The sequence below is a fragment of the Centropristis striata genome, chromosome 12 (genome assembly GCF_030273125.1).
Source record: "Centropristis striata isolate RG_2023a ecotype Rhode Island chromosome 12, C.striata_1.0, whole genome shotgun sequence".
NCBI lineage: Eukaryota > Metazoa > Chordata > Actinopteri > Perciformes > Serranidae > Centropristis > Centropristis striata.
Genome location: NC_081528.1, coordinates 25249885 through 25271698, shown reverse-complemented (window position 1 = coordinate 25271698; position 21814 = coordinate 25249885). Strand labels below are relative to the sequence as shown.

General features: G+C 39.5%; 2 protein-coding genes across 3 annotated transcripts in view; both read right to left on the bottom strand.

Moving 5' to 3' along the window:
• The window catches only part of flt4 (fms related receptor tyrosine kinase 4), a 53355-nt gene extending 48819 nt beyond the window's left edge, over window positions 1-4536 (bottom strand). Inside the window, exon 1 of the mRNA XM_059345784.1 lies at window positions 4163-4536. Coding sequence (XP_059201767.1) covers window positions 4163-4220 — 58 coding nt within the window. The 5' untranslated portion in view covers window positions 4221-4536. The remainder of the gene's footprint in view (window positions 1-4162) is intronic.
• Window positions 4537-10493: 5957 nt separating this feature from the next.
• trim105 (tripartite motif containing 105) lies at window positions 10494-17749 on the bottom strand. 2 transcript variants are annotated; one of them, XM_059347035.1, is made up of 7 exons: window positions 17629-17749; window positions 16763-17067; window positions 14905-15000; window positions 13228-13461; window positions 13029-13042; window positions 12191-12306; window positions 10494-11977 (listed from the first exon to the last, which is right to left on the bottom strand). In XM_059347035.1, the coding sequence occupies exons 2-7, from the start codon at window positions 17042-17044 to the stop codon at window positions 11418-11420; spliced, it is 1302 nt and encodes a 433-aa protein (XP_059203018.1). In that variant the 5' UTR covers window positions 17045-17067; window positions 17629-17749; the 3' UTR covers window positions 10494-11417. The 2 variants fall into 2 exon arrangements, with proteins under 2 accessions (XP_059203018.1, XP_059203019.1); XM_059347036.1 differs by having other exon boundaries at window positions 16763-17088; window positions 17629-17727.
• Between the last annotated feature and the right edge of the window lie 4065 nt (window positions 17750-21814).

Here is a 21814-nt window from a genome sequence, read left to right as displayed (position 1 = left end):
GGTGCTGAATCCCATGTAATTGACCTTCCATTAGCATGTCAAGAGAATTTTTAAAGTCAACACCGAGGTAAGTATTTGTAGCAGTAAATTCAAAACCACTAAAAGATTCTGGACGACCTAATTTGTTTATAATCCGCCTTCCTGCTGGATGAAATGCGTCTCGTTCTAGCTCGCCAAGATTCAAGCTGAGCAGAGCTGAGCTATTTAATTGTGCACATTCTTACCCCTTCATGGGTGTGTTAATTTACTCATAGAGTTATAGTGAAAGTGCTCATTTAAAATCTGGTTTTGGCTATCCTTGTGCTCTGCTAGCTGCGTTATGAAACTCAGGCCTGTGTGAACATGATAGAAAGGACAGACAGAGAGAAAGAGAGGGGCAGAAAGAAAATCGATAGGTTAAACCTCCTCTGTCTGGTAATTATTCGGAATGTGGAGGAGTGTTTTCAGAATGCCTAAAAAACAAGTATACTGTTGGAGCAAAACAGGAGCCCTCTTTCTAAAAAAAAAATGCATCTTTATCCGCCCCTGATTTAAATTACATTGCACCTCCTCCCTTTCTTTGATTGCCAGTCCAGCTTTTAGTGCGGCCAGCAATTAAAACAGAATTGGATCACTGATGTAGTCAAACAACTCGTCCTGAGAGAATGAATGTATATGTGGGCCTACCAATTTCATTGCAATCCTTCTATCCCATCCTTGGTGAGCCATTTAACTCAAAACAACAAATGTTAACCTCATGGTGGTGCTACATGAAAAGTCAGGCTATCATGAATATCTGGACCAAATTTAATGGCAATCAGCCCAAAACTTGTCAAACTAAAAGCAACTGATGTGTGCCTCATAGTGGCGCTAGAGGAAAAGCCCAGGGATCACCAAGAGTATTGGATTCAACCGCTGTAGGACAATAAATGTCTTTATAAAATTCCTTGGCAATTCGTCTCGATACTTGTGGAGATTATTCAGTCTGGATTCAAGTGGTGTAACGACCAACAGACACACATTGCCACACATAGAGGCATGAAGCTAGCATGCAGCTAGCATGGCTAAAAACTGGGCACAGAAAACATGGAGGGGTCAGGAATATGAAAACAAAAATACCACAGATGGTTTTCATCAACTATCTAACACCAATGTAGACACATATTTGGCCTTTGCTGCAGATTCCTGGTGTTGAAAGAGCTTATCTCTCAGCTCCAGTCATATTCAGGGTGTTGGTGCTTTAGCATTATGAGAAAGTGAGTGACCAGACATCCAAATGCCCAAGGGGCCCGCTACTTTATGCCAGTGATGAGTGAGGCACCGGACTCCCTATTTATTTGGACTTTACTGCAGAGAACTTCCCACACGGAGCAGCAGCGGCAGCATTCCTCTCTCATCTGAGCTGCTCTCCAGCTGATAGAACCAGATATGCAAGGACAGACACCGAGGGTCCGCTCCTCGGAGTCTTGAGGTTGAATCCTGAGATCAGAGCTGTGGATAGGGGGCTATTGTTGGCTAAAACAACTCGACCTCTATAAGTGGACGACTAGAATAATACCCAGAGTTAAGAGTCAGATTTCTGGGATGATCTGATCAAGCAGAGGTATGCGTACAGAAAACACTCTGCTAAAAGCAATATCAACACTATGCACCCAAGACACAGAGTAAGCCAAAGATTATTCGGCTCTGGAGCTCAGCTTTAGAAAAAAAAAATGATTCACTGCTTTCATATGTGACTGGGAAAGGTTTTTAAGTAGCCAATTATGCTCCCACAAAACAAGGAAATTAGGCAGAGATTAATCAACAAGTGATTCACGATTAATTTCAATGTATCCTATAGCAGCAAAGTTGCAACGAGATGTCTTTTTTAAATAAGACAGCATCTTCTCTAGCTGTGTAATAAATGTTTTAGAACTACCATAATTCAAAGCAGAGACAGAGCGTGACAGGAAGATGGCAGAAAATGGCTCGGGGTGAAAATCTTGAAGCTCCATAAATGCAGCTGCTGCGTAAATTACACCCCCCTCTCCCCCTTCCTCCTAAAATGACAATGACTTCTGGGCTGGCAGGTCTGCAATCCACTCTCCTTCAATCTCCCGCTCTGAACATAATGATAGGACAGTGCTCTCATCATGCTTGCATAAGACTCTGACTCAGTAGTGTCTTTTTATATTTTGTTGAATAATATTTGGGGGTTAAGAGGGTTAAAGAGACCCTTCAGACTATAGACGGATCTGACAATTTCAATAAGAGGTATTCAATCTTTCTAGAAGAAGACTTTAAAATTGCTGAACTTATTGTAAAGTGAGCCTCTTAAAGGCAACCAGAGAAGAGAAATTGCTACGTTCAAGGTCCATCATCTCTATCTCAGAGTTGTGTCATGCCCTGCATTCATGAGAGGAAAAAACTTTTAAAAAAGCATTTCACAATAATTCTACATCTCCATTACATTGGGACTATGTTACCCCTCACGCAAGGCTGTGTCATTAGAAAAAAAAACATTTTAATCTGAAGTGGTGGAGGCCAGAAAACGGCCTCTCTCTCTCTTTCACCTGTCCACATTAATGTGGCACTCGATCTCACAGTTTCATGCTGTGGGGCTGTAATTGAAAGATGTGCCTCTTTGATATGGAGGTTCAATCTGCCTCCAGGATACCTCTGAGATATTGTGTTCTTCCTTTATGTGTTCAGCATTGAAAGGGGAAAACGTGGGCCCGGTATGGTTGAGCTAACCCAGCTGCCAATAAGTCTTTCAGCTTGTAGCACCACACATTTGCTAATAGGCAAATCAGGTTTGTGTGATGACAGAAGTGTGAGAGTTTTACAATTCCAAAGTACACATTGTGGATTAATGGGAAACACTTGTGTGTTTTTTATGAGTTTTTCTTTGTTTTAAATACTGCAAAAGTTTGGCCTCAAAGGAACACGTGGCCAGGTGAAAAAAAAACTAACCTGAGACTCCCACATAATGAAATCTATCATTAATGTGGCAGTGATAACCCAGAAATGGATTTTGTGATGCAATATATCCTTAAATCTGTTGCTACAAATGTACATGAGCACCCCTCCACAGCTTTGGGATATTTGTGAAAGGAGAGAGAGCCATCCCTCCACCCTAAAGTCATGATTCAGATGGCCATATGGCGACTGCCCCTCACAAAAGTATTCCCCTTGTCTTTATGAACAGCTGTTCAACAGAAATCAGTGATGAACATCTCATAGATGCACATCCAGTCACCGGGCAAAATGGCAAACAATCTCTATACTTCTAGAAAACAGTATGGAATAAAAAACAAAGTGCTTTTGATTATTTATCTTCGGTTTGACTTGTTTTGTGAATTTTCTTCAAGTGACTAAAAAACACACAAGCACACAGATCAGCCTGACAATAACCTCAAATTCTTCAAACAAGTTGGTTTGCGCTGAATGCAAGTGATTTTCCCTCATCTTTCTTGCTTTACAACAATAAGATTACATTTTAAAAAAACACCACCACCACACAGAGATTTGAGGGGATCTGACCTTCCTCCCTCCTCCACATGTCAGTCCAGTCCAGTCAGCTCTCCTCCCACTCTGCCTTTAAAATGTGACCTACATACATAAACAGTGATGTAAAGTCTCTCAAATCCAAGATAGTAGATAGAATCAGTTTTTTCCGCCTTATTTTTAGTTTGGCATCACCAATTACCAAGCTGCATCTTTATCAGACTCAACAACAGCATGCCTCCCCCTAGTGCCTATCTGCATGTAGACTTAAAGGCTCCCACTAGGTCCCTTATTGTTAATCCAGTTCCATATTGAGAGGCAAACTTTCAATCAGGAATAAGTGATGAATGGATATGAAGAAATGTGCGTGCACGGTGACAGCAAATGGGGGATTCAGCAGGCTAATGTGTAAAGAGTTAATGTTTTTCCTTTTGATATGATGCACTAGCTAGTTAAAAATATAGAATTATTCCAGCCTGTTAACAATTAATAAAACAGAAAGTAGTTCTTATGCACAAAAGCTTCATGACTTCAGTTTAAGACCGCATGAATAACATGAATACAACTTTTACATCTTTAGAAATAAACTTAAATGACCTCGGATTAATTATTTACCGAAAGTCAGTGCCAACAGTAAACTCGACCTTACACGCTCATAAAAAGTTATGCGCCAAACTTTGAGACTTTGTCTGCTCACCTGAGGCATATGCTATTCCAATCAAAGTCCGACAGAAAAGCGTAAAATCTGTCTTCATCTCCAGATCTCCGGTCCAGAAGCGCAGCAGCTTGCGCGGTGATTTCTTATGAAAACTCGTTAGTTTGAAGCTGGTGGACACAGTGGAGAGGTGCTTTGAATGAATGTCCGTGGATGGGGGGAAAAGTCAGGTGAACCTCGGCCAATCGATGCCTGTCTGTAGTCTGCACAGAGAGGACAGCGCCGAAATGCTGAGGAAAAGGGAAAAAAAACACACGTCTGTCTTTCTTTCCCCCCCGGTTTGTTAAAGGATGCACAAGGCACTGAATGGGATTTACAATGATTTCCCTTTCCTATGCTCGTGACTGGAGCGCATGCACACCCAACCATCCAGTTCATAAAACAAGCTGAATTAGAGAAGTGTGTATGCTGGTGGGTGTGGGGTGTGTGTAGGGGGGTCTCTAACATCCATGACCAATTTCCCTTCCTGCAAGATCCCATTCATTCCATCCTCTGTGTTAAAGACTTTTAGTAATAGGCATCAGTGTAATAGTGTACACATGTAGAAATACTGTTACAGGAAAAAGTCCTGCATTCAACTTCAAGTTCACAAAAGTATTAGCATCAAAATAGGCTACTTGAAGTATTAAAAATAAAATAACATGTTAGGAATGAACCATTTTAGAATAATACCTATAACATTATTAGATTATGTATCAATGTGTTCACTTTAGTGTTACAGCTTGTAACGTTGGAGCTCATTTTGATTACTTTATTTGTTTATTATATTTTTCATGCATAAAATTAAGTTAAAAGTTATCTTAAGGTATAAGATATTTTTTGTGACAATCAAAGTTCTCTATTGACCTCTGAGCTATGGTTGAGTTAGTTTTGATTTTCCATTTCACCTTTCCAAAACTTTTTTGCAAATATTGCATTTTTCTACTCCTATACTGAAATGTAACTAAAGCTGTCAAAAAAAAAAATTCTGACAGCTTTAGTTACATTTCAGATTACAATTTTTCATCCTTGTCATGTCCAGGGACAACCAAGTATCTCTGTATTTCTGTGATAGTGGAATTTCCTGACAAACTAAAGGATACAGTGTCCCTTTATGTGTTAAAAATATCCTGATGTTAAGTTAAATAAACTGTTAAAAATAAGCTGAAAATGCATCTTTACTAAGATAAAAACAGGGCTATTTTTCTGAGTTCATAAAAAGTTGAGAATTTAGAGATATGTAGTTCTCACAGGACAGGTACTCTAAACATATCATTATGTCAGAGAACATGATGCATCTCTGTAGATTAAACCAGTGATTCTCAAAGTGAGTTGAAGGAAATTCATAGTGTAATTGTCATTGTGTAATACTACATATATGATGTTCTAATTTAAGAAATATACAACTCTTCTGCAAATATGTTCAATAGGGGTCTTATATCTTCATATGTTGTTCATATTTTGTGTTGTTCTTCCACATAATTAAGACCATAGAAGTTTAAAAAAAATAATTCCAAGTATATACAGTCATGCAAAAAAATTTTAGACCATTAATTTTTGTCTAATTTGTTTGGACAATTATAATGATAACAACAAAAATAGCTCATGAAAGTTTCATTTAAGAGCTGCTATCTAGAAATATCTAGGTTTTCTTGCTAATTCCCAAAATCATTATAAAGAAAACCATGGAAAATGTCTAGATATCAGCTCTTAAATTAAACTCTTATGAGCTATATTTGTTGTTATCATTATAATTGTCCATACAAATTTACCTTTAGTTGTACCAGGCATTAAAATGAACAAGAAAACAAGAACAAGAACCAAGAGAAACAATAAATTAGAGAAAACAAGGTTGATCTAAAACATTTTTCCATGACTGTATATACGTAGGTATATTCCCCATTTCGGGAATTTCTTTTTTTTTACCTCTTTCCATGAAATGATTATGACAATGCGATTTATTCTTGACAGATAAAGTGTATCTCTTCTCAAAATGTTATTAATCAATCTTTTCCAAACATATCACAATGAAAATGAAACCACAATTAACAGAGGACTGTGTCTGAAAACAACATTGTTCCAACTTTATGGGCAACCGTGTATGAAGGAGTTAAAATTAGCACAACTTTAAACATCTACAGCAGTAAAATGTAACACACACAGTAATGCAGCTGCAATATTAATCACACATAACAGTAAAACATTGAAAGGAAACATAATAAGTACTTGAAGTGCATTTCGCTGATTGTGCTTTACTTAAATAAGGGTTTGAATGTAGGACTTGATTAAAAGACACTTCACTGTGCAATAAGAAAGAATAATATAAGGGCAGAAAGAAATCTATGACGTCTTTGACGAGAGACTGTATGTTGCTCTGTTAGATGGATTTACATTTGTTGCTTGAGTGCAAAACTGTCTCTGGATTGATTTTTATTTCATGGATTTTTCGAGGTATTTAAATGCCTACCAACATCTATCTAATAGCTCAGCAGGTAATCCTAATACCATCTGAAATTCTTAGAAAGCCACCACAGGAGTACAGCAGTGTCACCAGGGAAGTGAACAAAATACCAAAGCAAGACACACACAGCCTCTGGAGGAATATTATAAGTCGATTTTGTGATATTTTCTCCTTCGGCTGGCTGTCTGGACTCGTCTGACACCATAATGTCAATGCAATTTTATCTGTTCGGGTCAAATGTCTGCCATTAATTTCAAGGGGAGAAAAAAGTTATCTTTCCTTTCTTTCAGGCGTGCAGCTGAGCAGAGGTTCCTTGGGAGTAAGAGTCTGTAATTATTCTTCCGAAGGGTCAGATGTAACGTTGCCCTCAATGAAACTTAACTGCAAAGAGTTCTTCCAGCCTTGACCAAGTCCTGTTAACCCCCACCACCCACGCATCAATCCTCCTTTGGGAGTCCTCGAAGGGTGAATGAAAAGCATGTACTAAGAGCACAACATGCTCATAGTGAGCCACTATCAGCCCTGTTCTATTTTACACAGAGGGATTCTGAAAATTGAAAACTCATGTACCGTTTGCAATCTGAAATAAAAAAAAAAGTCAAACAGCGTACAAGAGGTGTGCATTTGGGTAATCGAGCACACACAGACACACATCAGAGTTCTGGATGTCGCTGTGTGTTTCATTCATTAATGGTCTGATGTAGCAGCAACTTCAAGGTTCAGCCAATGGAGTGGCAGAAAAACCAGCATGCACATTCAAGCTAGTGTAATCAATCAGCTCTGCCTTTCGAGCACATGCAGTAAAATCAATAAGATCTCCTCTTGGAAATCCATTACAACAATAATAACACTAGCTGACTCCAGACTCCTTCCTAACTGTGCCTTCAGAACTGTTGAGCACCAGCCCACCAATCAAACAGCAAGCTGTCAATAAGAAAAAGTATTTCTTTCTCAATATGAATATGCTGTTATTCTTGATGATTTTGGAGTCATGGAGAACCGGCCATCAGAGTGTGTGGAATAACAGGGAGTCAAAGGATGATCGTGTGTTATTGTGGGCATGTGTTTCCCCCCAGATCCCTTACGGCAATCCACCTCTCTGACCTTAAAACACAATGTTGTGATTGAATGGTTGTAATTAAAATGTTCTCCTGGTTTCAGCCCCACAGGGCCCTGAGCTTCAGAGGAACATAAACACACTAAATCGTGTTGATAGCCTAACAAAGCTATGTCCAGTGAGTTGCCAAATCTCATTACGAATATATAACAGATAATGTCAGAAACGCATGAAAACACTTGAGTGGCCAATATAACAATAAACTGCACACATAAGCATCCAGGCGAGCCATTCAGACAACATTGATAATAAACAATAGGCTTCATGATCGGCCCTGCTGCGTCAGATGAAAAGGTTTCAGTTTATAATCCTGCTGGCTCCTGAGAGACAACTGCGGACTCAAGGACCCGTCCTTGAAGTGCCAGCACTCCATCCGGCCCATCCTCGGGTCAGGAAACACATTACAGATTCACAGCTACTATCATAGGAAGGATGCGGAGCGCGCATGTAACCCGCTCGCTCTCTCACTGAAGTCCATGCCCATGGGCCTGTGCACGACACTGCACTCAGCCAGGCTGCTTTGAAGTAGCTGTCAATGTTCAAAAGGTTTTTGTTTTGTTTTGTTTTGATTGAGACAGCCAAAAGTTCTCATCAGTTGTAGGTCATGTTGAAGATCGCCCAGCGGTCATTGCAAGCTTCATGACTAGAAGGAGTAGCAGAGCTTGCATGTTAATTATTAACCACCTAATAAAACATGAAGTTAATGCGCTGAGTGGAATGCAGCTGGTCTACATAAATTCCTCCATGATACTTAAGTCTTGCAGGTCAAAGCAGTCATTCATTCATTACCCCTAACCGATTATCCGCACTCAGGTCGCAGCTGACACTGGGAGAGAGGCGGGGTACACCCTGGACAGGTCGACTATCGCAGGGCTGAAACATAGAGACAGACAATCGCGCAATTTAGAGTCACCAATTAAACCTAAGCTGCATGTTTTTGGACTGTGGGAAGAATCCGGAAGAGAACCCATGCTGACACGGGGCGAACATAGATAGATATAGATAGATAGATATACTTTATTTATCCCAAGCTGGGAAATTACAGTGTAGCAGCAGCATTACACACAGAGACAATAACAAAACACTTAAATAAGAACAACCTAGGCATACTTCAAGCAATAAAATACAATAAAAATACAATAAAAAGTGTCGAAAGAAGGAGTATGTATTGAGGAGTAGAATTCCAGTGCAGAATAAATATGAATATACAGTATAAAAAAATGCAAGCTCCACACAGAGGAGCCGCTCCACCACCATGTAGCCCTAGGTCAAAGCATGTTTGAGTATTTTCATTTAATGAGAATTTTTTTAAATCCTGCATTCATTTTGACCAATTTTTATTTTTTGGGACACTTGAGGGCAGCAAAACAAGACTGATATAATATCTGCTTATGCAGATGATCTAGCAAATGTGTAGGCAAACAGTTGAGTATTTAAACATCCAGCAGATATATAAAACATTAGCATTTATTTGGAGTTGTTTTCTGGCCAAGAGACGAATGTGAGTCTGTTATTCACTCTTCTTTTTGTCCCTTTTTGGTCTCCACCAGTGTTGCCAGGTGTACGATAATGATCTAATTTTTACCTAAATTTTCAGACACATCTTCAAGTCAGCAGGAGAGAAGATCTATACAGTCACTACAGTTTCAAGCTGGGCCCCCAAGATGTGTCAGCCAAGTGAAGATGACCTTTTGGATTTAAGAAGTAATAACTTCAATTAAGACATTTGTGTGAAATTTTGTTAAAAAAAATTAAAAAAATGAGCAAGTGGATTCTTGAGTTAAAGTGATCTTGATATTTCACCCTCTAAAATGTAATTATTATCATCCTTGCGTGTCCAAGTAGACATTTGTGCCAAATTTGAAGACATTTCCTCCAGACGCTTCTGAGATATCAAATTTACAAGAAATGGGATGGGCGTAAGGTCAAAGTGACCTTGATCTTTGACCATTGAACTCCAATCACTTTCAGATTCTTGCGTGACAGTCGACTTTTCTTTCAAATCTGAAGAATTTCCTTCAAGGCCATCCTGAGATATTGTGTTTTCGAGAATGAGAAATAAACAGAAAGCAATGCCTCTAGCCATGACTGTGGGTGGTGTGGATGCTTAAAAATATTGATTTGTTTGGCTTTGACATGCATCTAATAAGGCGAACTACCACAATTTAATTACAACAACAAAAATAATATATTAGAAAATACTGTATAGTTGCATAATGGGCACAAAGAGCTTTCCAGAGGACACTGGTTCCAAAAAGAGCCACAAAAAACATAGATAATCTCTTCAGATTTAATATACAGTAAAAGCTCTCTTCAATTCAGGAGATCGAGTTGAATTCTGTCTGCATTTATAGGTCGAAGTGAGTGTTGTGTCGTAAACGCACCCACTGCAGGAAGAGCATGGGTCCTCTTCTGGTTCAGTCCATTGTGCCACTTTTCCAATTTGCAGAGGAGGCAGCAGCATCCTGCTTTAACATGCCCCCAGAGGCCGGCCGAGCGGCCCAGAGGCATCCCCACTGTCACTCTGTTTACGTGACCTTTCACCTGGCGGGAGGAAACAGGACGTCAGTGCTCGTGTGTTTGTAAAGATAACCGAGACAGAGCCCACCTATTCTTGCTCTTCAAGTGTTAAAGACGGCTCACGTATTCATCGTCTATGTTCTGCTTTGATGATGCTTAATAACATCCTTGATTATTTCAAGTGAGGTCATGGATGAGTGCAGTGTCACAGCTGCAGAACAGAATCAAAGACAATGTTTATTTAGGAAAGAAAAAGTGATTTGTTTTTTTATTTGCATCAGCAGGTTTTACAGTAAATGCGTGGGGCGTTTGGCAGGAAGGGATCTAACATGTCTCTCACATACAATGATAACAATGAAATATATTGCATTGAATGAATCCTGGAAAAAACTACAAATGTGATTTCTTTGAGTAATAAAAAAAATAAGTGTGCATTTTTCCACATATAATGTATATAAATGTATGAAGATGAAAAACGAAAAACTACAGTTAAATCAAAAGGAGATGTTAGAAGTAATCTAAATAACTCATAAGATGCTGTTAATCAGAATATGAAAAAAAAGGCAAAACAGTCTTGTTTCCGATTGTGTAAAACACGAAGAACCATTTAATGAAATGTAAAATATCACAATGCAGTGCTGCATGCTGATTGAAGTCAGTGATGATTAGAGACCCTTTTACAAGTCTGACTTGAAGAGAGATAATTATTCCGATTATCATTTAAATGCCAACCATCTCCATCTATTTAAGATATTTAGCTGAAATATATACAGTAAAGAACCAGTTTGAAAAACACTATATTCAACCATTTTGTGTTGAGTATCGTGTTTTTTAATGTTTCTGCTGATTGCTCCTGGAAAATGAATGAGCCTCTTCAGAACGATTACAGCACAATGGAACTTCATAGCACCGTGAATATGGCAATTTTCATAGCATTTCAAGGCTTTCAAGGTTTATTTCAGAGAAAAAAATAGATGTGGCTGGCGATATATGATCGTTAAGCATAGAAAATGAGAGCACAGGCTGAAATTTTGTGATATAGGAACACGATGCTGACAATAGCAGTTCTGTCTTTTAATAGCTGAGTGATAACAGTCATTGGTCAATAAGTGAACAGACAGCTCCTGCATACTGAGAAGCTGTTATTGATCGCACCCACGTCAGCCAGACAGAGCGACAGGAGGGTAGTGGAGGAGTTTGATAGGCAGAGGTTTCTGACTGTTGTCACTAATGCACGGGCTGAAGAATGGGAACGCTTTTCCCCTCGGCCCGTTAGTGAAAGAATAGAGCAGACTCATGTCATCTGCATTGTAAAAGGACACCCTCCTCTCCTCACAGTCTAAGAAAACCCCGAGCCTCTGAGGGGCAGAGGGGAGCTGCAGCCTGGTCCAGGGCTGCGTGCCGACCGAGTACTCGCTCCCATTCCGAAGCCGCAGCGTCCAGTAGCCGTTTTCGGGGCTCAGCTTGATGCGAGCGTGTCTGTCTACGGCCTCAGAGGCCACGCCCAAGTCCCACTTGGGTTTGGAGCCCACTTCTACCTCCCAGTAGTGCCGGCCTGACTGGAAGCCCTGGGCGGCCAGAATGTTGACGCACTGGAGGAAGCGCCTGCCGTGGTCCACATGTAGAATCATGAGATCACATTCGACTGCGGCAGTTTTGTCCCTGGAGACGTGAATGTTTGGGTGCGCTGTGTCGACATCAAACGTTAATGGAGAGGGACCTTTGGGGTAAAACATTTCATTAAATGTTAATAAAATTCAAATTGTGTCACATTATAAATTATAAATATGTCTTATCAGTGGAGCAAGGGTGTCATTCTGTTACCACTTCTACATCTTTATATAATAATAGTAATTATTCTGTAATTTCTCCCATTGTTGAGGCAGAGATAAGTCTTCTGGCGTCTAATGAAGCACAGCAGAGAGAAAATTACCTCCTTTCAAAGACTTGAACATCTTTCTCCATGTGATGTACTGTAATGGTGCCATGTATTTGTTACTGAAGGCGTTTGAATCAAACTCTGGGGGGATCTCCACCTGCACACATGGCCTGTGAAAAGAAGTAAACATGCATTCAGTCAGAGTAATTTATTCTCTGCACAAATGAATGGAGGTCGAAAACAAAATATGACCTTTGACCTTTTGGATTTAAAAAGTAATAACTTAATAAATTAGGACATGTAATGTGATTAGTTTATCCCTGAGTCTCCAAGTGGACATCTGTGCCAAATTTGAAGACATTTCCTCCAGACGCTCCTGAGATATCAAATTTACAAGAATGGGATAGGTGTAAGGTCAAAATGACCTTGACCTTTGACCATCGAACTCTCATCAGTTTCAGATTCTTGCGTGACAGTGGACGTTATTGTCAAATCTGGAGAATTTCCTTCAAGGCCATCCTGAGATATTGTGTTTTCGAGAATGAGAAAAAAACAGAAAGCAATGCCTCTTGCCATGACTGTGGCTGGTGTGGATGCATAAAAATATTGATTTGTTTAGCTTTAATTTCACATGCATCTAATAAGGATAACTGTCACAATAATACAACAAAAATAATACATTATAATATGCTGTATAGTTGCATAAGGGGCACAAAGAGCTTTCCAGAGGACACGGGTTCCAAAAAGAGCCACAAAAAACAAGTAAACGGGCATTTAGAGAGGGTAATTTATTCTCAGCAAAATGAAAGGAGGTCAAAATCAAATAAGCATAACACAGGTGGAAGAATGCCAAAAGTAATCAATCAGTGCCAATACTGAATAGGATGCTTACCTTAGCTGTGGGAGCTAGAGAGAAGGAAATGAAAGAAAAATCACATTAACTGTTGTTTCAAATTGATGCAACAAGTCATGACACTTGGTATTATTAAACATCCACATGTAATGTAAATATTCACAGCTTGACAGCAGCTTTGAGGCATCAGACAAACTTGGATTCTCATTTTAAGTTTTTGTCCTTGCTAAGACCTCACCTCAGTCAGCACGGTGTTCTCAGTGACAGCGCTCGCCTGCTGCAGCGCTCTCATGTTGCCCTCCAGCTCCCTCACGGCCAACTCCGCGGCCTCCAGGTGGCGCTGGACTTTCTCCAGCTCCTCCTCCTGCTCTCTCCTAAGCTGCTCCATCATGCAGGTCTCCTCGTCGTGCAGGATCTGATGGAGAGCTCTGAACTCCCCTTTGACGCGAGCCTGCAGATCTGCTCCGACTCTCTGTGACAGAGAAAAATTACCTTTGTTACAGGTAGAGGACCTAATGTTGAATCTTGTTTTCTTTGTACTGCAACATGTGTCAGTGACCGGAGGGAAACAATAAAGGAGTTAGCTTTGTTGTTGATAAGTGGCTTGTTTCATTAAAGCTCTAAATAGGTTCTGTAAAAGTGCACATCCCCAGAGGAAGACAAACAAGAACAGATTTTCCCTAACATCAGGCTGGGTGCAGCCTGCCCCACCTGACCAATGAGGAATGATCCATTTCTTTTATTTTGTTACATAGATATTAGGGAGTAAACTTGACATTTAAGGTTGAAATAATGTCCCTTCATCATGTTAACATCTGTATCATATATGCATTTCTGATTGCTGTGGCGTTTATGATTTTATTAGCATCTCTGTGGTAAAACTAGCTGCCACTAGAGCTGGAGTGCTCCCATATGCTGACCTTTATGGTAAATGCATTGACCAGCCTAGGATACACGACTATGTCCGCTTTTCAAAATAAGGTGTTAACACAGAGTACATATAAAATACAGTAAATAAGTAAATAAGTAAATAAGTAGTAAGTAATAAGTAAATTATATTCACAGGATTTAGCAGATATCCTGCTAAATTGTAAAGGAAAGTACTTTTATCCTTTGATTTTGGGTCGCAGGGGAAAAAACTACTTACAATAGGTTTCAACTAAGGACAACTCTTGAATACTAACCACAGACTGAAAAGTATTTCTACTGCATCAATTTGGAGAATTGCCAAAATTAAAAGGCCCACATTTGTATTTGCCTTTGTAAATGACTTTACTTAAGTAACAAAAAAGTCTGAATGTTCATATCATTATCTGTTTATCACCACCCCCTACCAGACACTTGATCCAGGCAAACTACTGACGGGGTAATTAAGCTACACTTTGCATCAAAGACGTGTGTGTCAAACAAATACAGACGGTTTAAGCGGGGAAGGATTTCCTGTTCATCATCTCAGCACAGCATGCACTAACTAAACTTGCTCTCTTATCTTCCATCTGTCTCATACACATTAGATGCGTTTCGCTTTCTGACGACTCTGCCTGTGCACAGTGTAATGTTTCCCCTCGATTGTTTAAGTACCTAAAATCTTAATTAGAAGTGTTGGTTTGATGCACTGGGCCCTTCTACTGAAGTAAATAATTGTCATGTAAGAATACCCCTATACATACTATGTATAGTAAGGACTTTCTATGCATACCTGAAACACTATGAAGTCGAAGGTTAGATACACATTTATTCACCCAAGCGCAAGGCCATTATGTTTTACATATCAAAGCACAAACTGTCACTTACCACCATGTGCAAACACCACTAAATATGCAGAGAGACATATTGCAAACAACCATTAGGGAGGGACGTGTGCATTCTTATCTCTTAAGTGCTGCAACCCCTCGAGTTCCACAGAGGAGTGTACCTTTATGGTCTCCATCTTGTCTTTGTCTCTGCGAATGCTGTTGATGAAGTCCTCCTTCCTCAGGCGATGGGTCTCCAAAGTCTCCTTTAGTTGTTTCTGTACAGCAATATGCAAATCAAATCAGTGTGGGAACAGAAACAATAGCAGGAGAGACTGAGCAGAGCATCAAAGAACTTATAAACACTGTAAAGGTGCTGAATACTGAGTGACAGGAATAAACGCATGCAATAAACACTGCTACCACTAAATGTTCAGTTTCTGTTGAGATACTTTTTGTGTGTTGAATAAACTGTGCAAACTTTGTTCCGAAGATGTATTTGTGTTGTGGTTGCAATTAACTGTACAAGAGATGTACAATTAATATTTTGTCCTCCTTATTTACATGTGTCAAGGGACAAATTACAGCCTATAAGAAATAGTTCTACATTGTGACTAAGCTACTTTCACTTTCCTGAAGTGTCCATGAGGTTGCAAAGCACGCAGCAGCGACAAGAAGTGACTGGCCAGCCAAAAACACAAAAGACCCTTTAATCTGCCACTTGTTAATATAATGTGTTAATTAGTGAGTTTTAGGAAGTGTTGGTACATGGATTTAATTACCTTTGGACAGCTGTTTCCCCCTTCCCAGTCTTTATGCTAAGCTAAGCTAACCAGCTGCTGGCCTTTACCTTATATCTATCTCCTTACATAACAAAAAAGTATTGGTCCATTTGTTTCACAGTGAGCAGCAGGATGTGAATTCATGCAAGTTCTTCTTTTCAATCCCACTCTTTTGTGTTGTTGTTGTTTCACTTTGCACTAAACACTACTGTGAACAAAATCTACATTTCAGCACTCCTGAAAAGACACTCTTCCTTTGCAGGAGCCAAGTTGTTAGAAAATGTCAGAAACGACCTCCAAAGGGGAATTTTGCACTACCTACCACAAAAACAAATTTTTCAGATATCAATTAAACCAATCAATTATATATTTTAATTGTATCCCTCTATATTATGGCATAACTGCTTCAAAGCCTTCATCACAATGATATGTTTTAAGGGCTATAATTCTAATGGAGAAATTCCAATCCCTTCATTCAGCAGTACGTGCAGTTATTAACATAATAACTGGAGAAAGAACCCACCTTAAGCCTCAATAAAAATCGTAAAAATGTTTTCACAAGTTGAAGAATGGGCTACTCCATGTATGAAATCAGATCAGTTAATCGCACCTGTGATTACATACATTTTGCCTAACATACACTTTCTTTAATTTGTGTGTACAGAAAATGTGGAAAGCAAGCTCCCTATCATGTTGTAAAAACCTCCATAGTCAAGACTTCCCAGTCTTTATGCTAAGCTAAGCTAACCAACTGCTGGCCTTAACCTTATATCTATCTCCTTACATAACGAAAAATGTCGGAGATATATTTCCAAAAAACTGTTTCTTTAGAAATAACCACAAAGTTGAATAAACACCTTGCTGGCACAGTATGAAAAACAATTAACAAGAGTGACAAAGGTAGGATTTATTACAGGAATTTGCACAGGTGCTTTTATTATTCTGGCAGTGTATGTTGGTTGCTGTTAAGTCATATATCCTGTCAGACAAAGTATTATAAAAGGGAGTGGAGAGTGAACTTTGCTCTGAGCAATTCAAGCGAGATGTATTCAAGGTGGAACTACAGTGAAATAAACACAGATGTCAACTGAAACATAGAATGCAATTGTACTCAACTAACATCACTCAAAGGTTACAGAACGTTCATTTTAAATCGATCGGTTTACTTTGGAACATAAATTTATTTGTATAAGATTATCAAACCGTTAATAGCACTTTGCAGATTAAGGCATGGAAGGCAGCCAGCAGGTGAACTCACCTCTATGTTCTTGATATAAGTGTCCGAGGTGGTGGCCCGGACCTTCTCCACCATGGCTGTCACAAGGTAGTTAGTTTGAAACTGCTTGGAGCTGAACTCCTTGCGGCACTGTGGGCAGGTTACAGGCCCCTGGGTCCCTCTCCAGTACCTGGAGATGCAGGGTCTGCAGAAGTGGTGCATGCAGGCCAACATGACAGGCTCCCGGAACAGGTCACAGCATATGGCACATGTCAGGTCCTCTCTCAGGCTGCCTTTGGATGTGGCAACAGCAGCAGCAGCCATGGTCTCCAAAGTCTGTCCACGCACTGAGGAAGTGAAAGCAAAAGCTGGAGGTAGAGAAAGACAATGACCGAGGAACACTCACTTTGAGGGAAAACTTTACAGTGTGACACATGTGTTTGTTTAGTCAGCTGGGAAAAGAAAAATTGAAAACTTCACGTTCTACAGCAACAACTTCCTGTTGTTCATCACATGAGATTAAGTTACTTATTGTCTAAATCTGGATCAAACAGAGTGCACCTTCCCTCTTTAGATAAGAAATCGGAGCAAATAACTCTCCACTTGCTGCTTAGATTATGCTAAACACCAACTTCAAAATGTAAACGACAACCAGTGCCAGTGTAAATACTAATCAGGGTGAGTTGAAAGCGTGACATATATCACGGGGTACTATAAGCCAGCATGTGATTAGTCAGAGCAACGTTTGGTCAGATGTTTTGTTTGGTTTTGCACTGCCTGAAGCATGCTAGCGTCTAGCTACATATAGCAGCAGGAAACTGCCCCTTCCAGCAAAACAAGACAAAACATTTGTAAAACTCTGAAATGGTGAATTTAAAACATTTTTGTTAACACTTTTAAGAACTTACGTTGTCTGTTGTTTTGAGAAATGTGTCACCTAGTACTTCAAAGTCGCTCCATGATGTGCTCTCTGATCCCTGCTTCTGTTTGGGAACAAGACGTACTCGGGTACTGCGCATGCGTCACCTACAAGCGCACCTGTGATTGGTCCATTTGTTTCACAGTGAGCAGCAGGATGTGAATTCATGCAAGTTCTTCTTTTCCATCCCACTCTTTTGTGTTGTTGTTGTTTCACTTTGCACTAAACACTACTGTGAACAAAATTTACATTCCAGCACTCCTGAAAATTTGCTCACTCCTCCTTTGCAGGAGCCAAGATGTTAGAAAATGTCAGAAACAACCTCCAAAGGGAAATTTTGAACTACCTACCACAATAACAAATTTTTCAGATATCAATTAAACCAATCAATTATATATTTTAATTGTATCCCTCTATATTATGGCATAACTGCTTCAAAGCCTTCATCACAATGATATGTTATAAGGGCTATAATTCTAATGGAGAAATTCCGATCCCTTCATTCAGCAGTACGTGCTGAGTTATTAACATAATAACTGGAGAAAGAACCCACCTTAAGCCTCAATAAAAATCGTAAAAATGTTTGAAAAATGGGCTACTCCATGAATGAAAATCAGTTAATTGCACCTGTGATTACATACATTTTGCCTAACATACACTTTCTTTAATTTGTGTGTACAGAAAATGTGGAAAGCAAGCTCCCTATCATGTTGTAAAAACCTCCATAGTCACATACAAGGACATGACCTCAAGCTTTAATGTGACACCTAATTTGATGTCCCTAGTGTGTCTTAGTAAAGTGTTGGACCACTGAGTGCCACCATGCCAGTGCACCTTAATCGATTCTGTACGTGTCTAATATAACAATATTCCCTCATTTGGTGTCTTGATCATGGTGGACGAGTGTTGTCTTAAATGTTTGTCCAAATTCTCCCATTGGTGTGTCATAGCATTTAATTTAAATATTTTTCATACTCGTCAAATAATTCAGTGACCCCTCATTTTCAATGGATGGGGGCATCATTAATCTGGAAGAAACCATTCCCATCAGGATAATGGTGGGATAATTGTATCATGCAGTACACAAATGTGGGACCATCTGCATTCATTATGTTTCTCTACTCATTCAGGTTTTTCCTATTTATTTGTCAGCAGTCTTAGAATGAAAAGTACACCAGGAGGTATACTAATGGTTCAGGATACTCCTGGTAGTGTAATGGTGTGGTGGATAATTTCTTGGCACACTTTTGGCCCTTAAGTGCCAGTTGAGCATTGTTTTAACACCATAGCCTGACTGAGTATTGCTGACTATCTCCACCCCTTTATGACCATAGAGTACCCATCTTCTAATGATTACTCCCAGCAGGATAATGCTCCATATCACAAAGCTCAAATAATCTCAAACTGGTTTCTTGAATATGGCAATAAGCTCAAACGGCCTCCACACTCACCAGATCTCAATCCAATAGAGCACCTTTGGGATGTGGTGTAATGGGAGATTTTCATTATGAATGTGCAGCCGAATAAATATGCAGCAATGGCGTGATGTTATTATCTCAATATGAACCCAAATCTCTGAGCAATGTTTCCAGCACCTTGTTGAGTCTATGCCATGAAGAATTGGTGTTCTAATTCTTGGTGTACCTAATAAAGTGGCCAGTGAGTGTATATGGACATGCGACTCGATCAGAGATAAAAGATCAGGCCCAGACCAGTTTTGCTTTCCCTACAGCAGTAGGTATGACTAGAGCATCCTGCACAAATGTTTACCCCAGAAATCCAATTTGAAAAATTCACAGACGGACCTTTCTTTTAAATCGATCTCTTGAATTACTGAGGAACTAAAGGCTGTTATCTGCATTAGGCTACAGCCTCCACCTGTCTAGCTGGAAAAAGGAGGAGGCTCAAATGGGATTTCTCAGTTTGTCTGTCCCCCTCTTTCACATTCATTAATTCACACAGAAAGACAGACACATAGGCACACAGAACGATGGATAGATAGAGAGAGAGACAGACAGGAAGAACTACCTTAGCAGTGAGTGCACTGTGCAACGTGAGGACGCCACGGTCTCTGCTCATGTCATCAGATCAGTGGCACCAGTGTTCTCAGAGGACCCGAACAGAAACAGCGATCAGATGGAGAGCAGTGGACCGTGAGAATCCCAGACCATATGGAGAGGGGACCTGCAGACTAATTAGGTTCATGTAGATTTATATAAGCACAGATATATGAACGAGGCTGCAAAGACTTACGGTCTAACAGATTTAAAGGGCAAGTTCACCCTGAAATTAAAAATAGTTTATCTAAATCTCATCTGTAGTGTTATTTGGTGTGATTTGCAGAGTGCAGATGCCTGTCTTCTCTTAAATATATTTTGAAGTAGACAAGCTTTTCTCATGAATAGTTATGCTCTGGAAATTGTAAGCTATTTCACATATTTAAGTCCACTTACAAAGTAACTTAATTTTATAAGCCACATGGCTCCCCCATCTGGAGGGCAGGAGAGGTTATAGGTGGTCAAAAAAAGCCCAGAACTTCCAACCAGAAGACCAATGCCCGTGTCCCGCTGTTGGAAGATATGTCTGGAAATAGTATTTTTGAAGCCTAACCCTGTTATTTTTTTCTGATCTTAGCCAAGAGGTTTTGGTGCTCTACCTAAACTAAATGTTTTTGGTCACAGTTTTACAAGATTAGCAAGATATTTAAGACAGCAATTGTTATGTGTCATATATCGTAAAATATCATACCAATTGTACTACAAAGCTATTAAAATGGAACTTAGCTCAAAATATCACAAATATAATTTCTTGAACAAGTTTCTTTCAAGTATATTTCCTATATGAAACTGCTAATAACAACGTCTGCGGATTATTTTGAGGTACCGGATCATGATTTCTGAAAAGAGACATTGCTGATATATTTTTGGTCCTTTAAGGAACCAGTGAAGTGAAGTGTCATCTATTGTAAACATTTGGAAAATCAATCCAAAACAACCTGGATTGATGAATAGCACTAGAAGTAAGAGAAAACATGTATTCGTGATTTTGGTGTGAACTGTCCCTTTAAACTGACACACTACATAGCCCCACAGTTAAACCTCCTCACCACTTTTCATAACCCGTTGGAGATAAGTAGGTTTGTGGCAAGGACAGAAATCCTTTATCAGTAACAATTTCCAGTCAGGCAGAGGAACTGTCAACCTTCACTGCAGAGTGACCCAGTGCACAATGAGGATGGGGGATGGCTCTCATAATTGAAAGAATAAATTGAGGTGGAGAGGCAGCCTGCCCCAATCAATAAGGGTAATCGTTGTTGCTGAGTCAATCAGAGCACCAATTATTGCATCATCAAATAAAATCCCACCAAGACAATTCAAGGATCTTGTGAAATGTTGTTCCCTGAACTATAAATCTGAGCTGAGATGGTGAAAGGAAACTCCTGGGAAATGTAGAGACAAGACTCGAGGGAGACATCCTGTTTTGTTATCAAAATCACAAAACATTCTCTTAGTGGGCGACGATGGTTTTCGATGTGGCTCCTTTGTTCATGTCTAATTTAGAGTGACAGCATGTTTCAGCTCCTTAATTATCCGGTGCCATTCACATGACATCTCTGAGCTATGTTGAGCTAACAGGTTGGGTTAGGTGAAGTCATTTCAAACTGAGTCATGGGAGCTGCAAATAGTGTAAATGGGATTTTTTGTTTCATTCATGTCTTATTATTTAGATATTAGTCAAGAGTCCAAACCCCATTTGTTTCAAGGTGACAGCTTAGAGTTTTATAGTGCTTTCCTTGGAAATATCCTGTTCTCTGCACAATATCAAAATCAGCCTTGAGAAATATCCTGACCACTATCTTTTCACAAACCGCACCAAGCTCTGCTATATTATATGAGGGAAAATGGCTCCGGGCACACAATATAACCTTATTCTTTCTCATCCCATAGGAATTAAAATGATTCAGGTGAATGACACACAGAATACTAAAATATTGATTGACATTCTCAACCAAACCTTATTCAAATGTATTACAGTTCAATCATCTATTTCAGGATGTCATGGGAGCTCATAGAAAATTGTGAGAGATGTGTGTCCTCCCAGGGAATCATCTTAATCACACAGTGTATCATTCAGTTTGATATCAATGGCTTTTTTATTGCACAATAACACAATAA